The sequence below is a fragment of the Scyliorhinus canicula genome, unplaced genomic scaffold (assembly GCF_902713615.1).
Source record: "Scyliorhinus canicula unplaced genomic scaffold, sScyCan1.1, whole genome shotgun sequence".
Taxonomy (NCBI): Eukaryota; Metazoa; Chordata; class Chondrichthyes; order Carcharhiniformes; family Scyliorhinidae; genus Scyliorhinus; species Scyliorhinus canicula.
Window position 1 is genome coordinate 30,001 of NW_024055747.1, and position 4,408 is coordinate 34,408.

At 64.2% G+C, this 4,408-nt stretch overlaps 1 protein-coding gene across 1 annotated transcript in view; it reads left to right on the forward strand.

The window, feature by feature from the left end:
- Positions 1–3,993, forward strand: part of LOC119960902 (ankyrin repeat domain-containing protein 35-like) — a gene marked incomplete at its 3' end in the record, with an annotated part of 31,810 nt that extends 27,817 nt beyond the window's left edge. The window contains exons 9-10 of the mRNA XM_038788476.1: positions 1,530–1,564; positions 2,728–3,993. Of these exons, the coding sequence (XP_038644404.1) occupies positions 1,530–1,564; positions 2,728–3,993 (1,301 nt within the window). The remainder of the gene's footprint in view (positions 1–1,529; positions 1,565–2,727) is intronic.
- Between the last annotated feature and the right edge of the window lie 415 nt (positions 3,994–4,408).

The window sequence follows — 4,408 nt, forward strand, 5'->3', positions numbered from 1 at the left end:
AAGCCATGTCCGGGAGGGGTTAAACTGAAGCCGGCCACCCCTGGTGGGCCGTTGCCACGGGAACACTCAAGGGCCTGGTCTGATTTTGGAGCTGAGGCCTACACCCCAGGCCCCGCCAAACGCTGTTCACCTCAAAACCTCGCTCCAACCGCAACGGGGCATCGGGGGGTAGGCGATTTGCGTTTGGAGGGAACATCCAAGGATATCCTGGCGCTCGGAGCCGGTTAGAGCCAATTAGTCAGAAATCACGGTCGTCATGAAGGGCAGCAGCCATTTTGTGGCACAGTGATGCACCAATAAGATCAAACATCTGGGTTTTTTTAAAACTCAGATTGCTTGAGGGATAGATATTGGCCCCAGGACGGCGAGGAGAACTCAGTACTGACCCTCTGACAGTGTGGTGCTCCCTCAGTACTGACCCTCTGACAGTGCAGCACTCCCTCAGTACTGACCCTCTGACAGTGCGGTGCGCCCTCAGTACTGACCCTCTGACAGTGCAGCGCTCCCTCAGTACTGACCCTCTGACAGTGCGGCACTCCCTCAGTACTGACCCTCTGACAGTGCGGCGCTCCCTCAGTACTGACCCTCTGATAGTGCGGTGTTCCCTCAGTACTGACCCTCTGACAGTGCGGCACTCCCTCAGTACTGACCCTCTGACAGTGCGGCACTCCCTCAGTACTGACCCTCTGACAGAGCGGCACTCCCTCAATACTGACCCTCTGACAGTGCGGCGCTCCCTCAGTACTGACCCTCTGACAGTGCAGCACTCCCTCAGTACAGACCCTCTGACAGTGTGGCGCTCCCTCAGTACTGACCTTCTGACAGTGCGGCACTCCCTCAGTACTGACCCTCCCACAGTGCGGCGCTCCCTCAGTACTGACCCTCTGACAGTGCGGCACTCCCTCAGTACTGACCCTCTGACAATGCGGCACTCCCTCAGTACTGACCCTCTGACAGTGCGGCACTCCCTCAGTACTGACCCTCTGACAGTGCAGCAATCCCTCAGTACTGACCCTCTGACAGTGCTGCGCTCCCTCAGTACTGACCCTCTGACAGTGCGGTACGCCCTCAGTACTGACCCTCTGACAGTGCGGCGCTCCCTCAGTACTGACCCTCTGACAGTGCGGTGCTCCCTCAGTACTGACCCTCCCACAGTGCAGCGCTCCCTCAGTACTGACCCTCTGACAGTGCGGTACGCCCTCAGTACTGACCCTCTGACAGTGCGGCGCTCCCTCAGTACTGACCCTCTGACAGTGCGGCACTCCCACAGTACTGACCCTCTGACAGTGCGGCGCTCCCTCAGTACTGACCCTCTGACAGTGCAGCACTCCCTCAGTACTGACCCTCTGACAGTGCGGTACGCCCTCAGTACTGACCCTCTGACAGTGCGGCGCTCCCTCAGTACTGACCCTCTGACAGTGCGGCCGGAGATGTGGGGCCTCGCCCAAGCCGGAGCGTCCTCTCTGGGACCAAATAACCCACCGTTCCGACCGGCGCTGCCAACTAACTTGTCCTGTCTTCCGTTTCAGAACCCGGGCAGTCCGTCGAGAACCATTGTCAGCAGGTAGGTGTACACAGTAACGTCCCACATCCACCCAGTCCCCCCCCCCCCCCCCCCCCCCAGGGCACTCTACGGCCGCCAGGACACCAGACTGGCGCCGGGAACTCCCGTTCCGAGGAGCTCCGGGGTGGGCTGGCACAGTCGCGATGGGCAGAGCGGCCCCTTCTGGGGAGAGCGATCTGTGATTCTCAAGATTGGGGTGGGGTGGGGGGAGTGGGGCGGTGGGGGGGGGGGGGGGGGGGGGGGGGGGGAGAAGCTGGATAAATAGGCCAGGGGGGTCAGAGGATAGATAGAGGGCAGAATTCTCCGCTCCCCACGTGGCGTGGGAGAATCGTGGGAGGGCCTCCCGACATTCTTTACGCCCCCCTGGCGCCCCCAGCGATTCTCCCCTCCCCTCGGTCGGAAAGATCGCCGCTCGCGAACGTCGATTCTCCGAGCCCGATGGGCCGAACGGATGGCCCGTTTGGGGCATCCAGGGGCCCGATTGGGACGGGAACACCGCGACTGTGCTCGGGAGGGGACAGGCCCGCGATCGGTGCCCGGCGATCGTCGGGCCAGCGTCCAAAACGGACGCACTCTTTCCCCTCCGCCGTCCGGCAAGGTCAAGCCGCCACGTCTTGCCGGGCGGCTGAGGAGAGAGACGCCCACCGCGCATGCGCGGGTTGGAACCGGCAACCCGCGCACGCGCGGATGACTTCACATTCTCGGCGTGACGGGAAAGACGGAGGCCCGCCCCTAGCCCCCCCGGGTGGGGGTGACTTGGGGCCCCGAGGCCGTCGTCAACCTCGGCCGAGTTCACGACGGCCTCCACGAATTCGGCCGCCTGCGGAGAATTCAGCCCTTAGGTCGAGAGGCGGGCACGGTTGGCACAAGGCGGCGACCAGGGATTGGAGGGGGCGAATGGCCTCTTCCACATCAGGGGCTGGTTTAGCACAGGGCTAAATCGCTGGCTTTGAAAGCAGACCAAGGCAGGCCAGCAGTGTGGGATCAATTCCCGTACCGGCCTCCCCGAACAGGCGCCGGAATGTGGCGACTAGGGGCTTTTCACAGTAACTTCATTTGAAGCCGACTCGCGACAATAAGCGATTTTCATTTCATTTAATTGCTTCCTCTGTCCATGGACCCCACCTAAAGCTGTGTATCTCCCGCTTTGCTTCGTTCCTCAGGACCCAGCGGATGCCGAGGGTGGGCCCAGAACCACCACCCCGAGCGAAGCGGCAGCTCCCCAGGGGTGCCGGGGACGGGACAGGAGCCACGGCCAAGATGAGGCGGCCCAGCTGCGGCAGGACCTGGACAGGGAGACGGCGGAGCGCCAGGAGCTGGCGGGGGGCCACGAGCGGACGAGGCGGTGGCTGGTCCACAGGCTGACGGCCCTGCTGGGGGCGCCGGAGGAGGGTGACAGACGGGAGGAGGAGGAGGAGGAGGAGGAGGAGGGGACGGAATGGGCGGAGGTGGACCTCCTCCTGGATCAAGCGGAGGAGCGAGTGGGGGCGCTGAGGGCAGAGCTGGAGAAGAGCGAGGCGGAGAGGCGGCGGCTGGAGGAGGAGGACTCGAGGAGCGGAGGGGCGGAGGGAGAGGCGGAGGAGGGGCCCGGAGCAGGGGGCCAGCAGGAGGAGGAGGAGGGGGACCTGGAGAGGCTGCGGGTAGAGAGGGACAGGCTGGCGGAGGAGAGGAGCCTGGCCGAGCGACGCTTTGTCGAGCTGGAGGGCCACCTGGACAACGTGAGGGCGCTGATGTCCCAGTACCGGCTCCGGAAGTGCTCCCAGAGCCGGCAGATCGACGAGCTGGAGATCCAGGTGCTGGACCTGACCGGCAACAACGTGGAACTGAGCGGCCTGGTCAGGAGGCTCCAGGAGGAGATCCAGGGCAAGGAGCCGGGAATGGCCCTCCCCGCGACTCCGGAGCGCGCCGGCCATTCGCCTGGGACGCTGGCGGAGCGGTGCGCCTCGCTCCGCACCGCCAACGCCAGCCTCGCCCGGCAGAACGAGCGCTTGGAGGAGGAAGCGGCGAAGCTGAGGGCCGAAGCGTCCGAGGCGTCCGAGGAACGAGCGTTCCGCAGCGGGCTGGTCCTCCAGCTGCGGGAGGCCGAGTGCGGACTGGCGGACCTGCAGCTAGAGGCCGAGCAGCTGAGAGCGGAGAATGGAAGGCTGAGGCAGGCGGGAAGGCCGGACGGGAGTCACCACCAGGAGGAGGAGGAGGAGGAGGAGGAGGCGAGGCTCCGGGAGGGCCTGCAGAGGGAGCTGGGAGAGGCCAGGAGGGAGCTGGACGCAGAGAGACAGGAGCGTGACACGGAGGGACGGCTGAGGGAGCAGAACCAGGCCGTCGCCGCCAATCAGCTGGAGGAGCTCCGGGCGCGATGCCAGACGCTGGATCGGAGGCTACAGGGGGAAATGGAGAGTCACTCTGCATCCTGCATCGAGAGAGAGGATCTGGTAAAATGTTTAGCCGCACTGTCAAAGGGTCAGTACTGAGGGAGTGCTGCACTGTCAGAGGGTCAGTACTGAGGGAGTGCCGCACTGTCAGAGGGTCAGTACTGAGGGAGTGCTGCACTGTCAGAGGGTCAGTACTGAGGGAGTGCTGCACTGTCAGAGGGTCAGTACTGAGGGAGTGCCGCACTGTCAGAGGGTCAGTACTGAGGGAGCGCCGCACTGTCAGAGGGTCAGTACTGAGGGAGTGCCGCACTGTCAGAGGGTCAGTACTGAGGGAGTGCCGCACTGTCAGAGGGTCAGTACTGAGGGAGCGCCGCACTGTGGGAGGGTCAGTACTGAGGGAGTGCCGCACTGTCAGAGGGTCAGTACTGAGGGAGTGCCGCACTGTCAGAGGGTCAGTACTGAGGGAGTGCCGCAC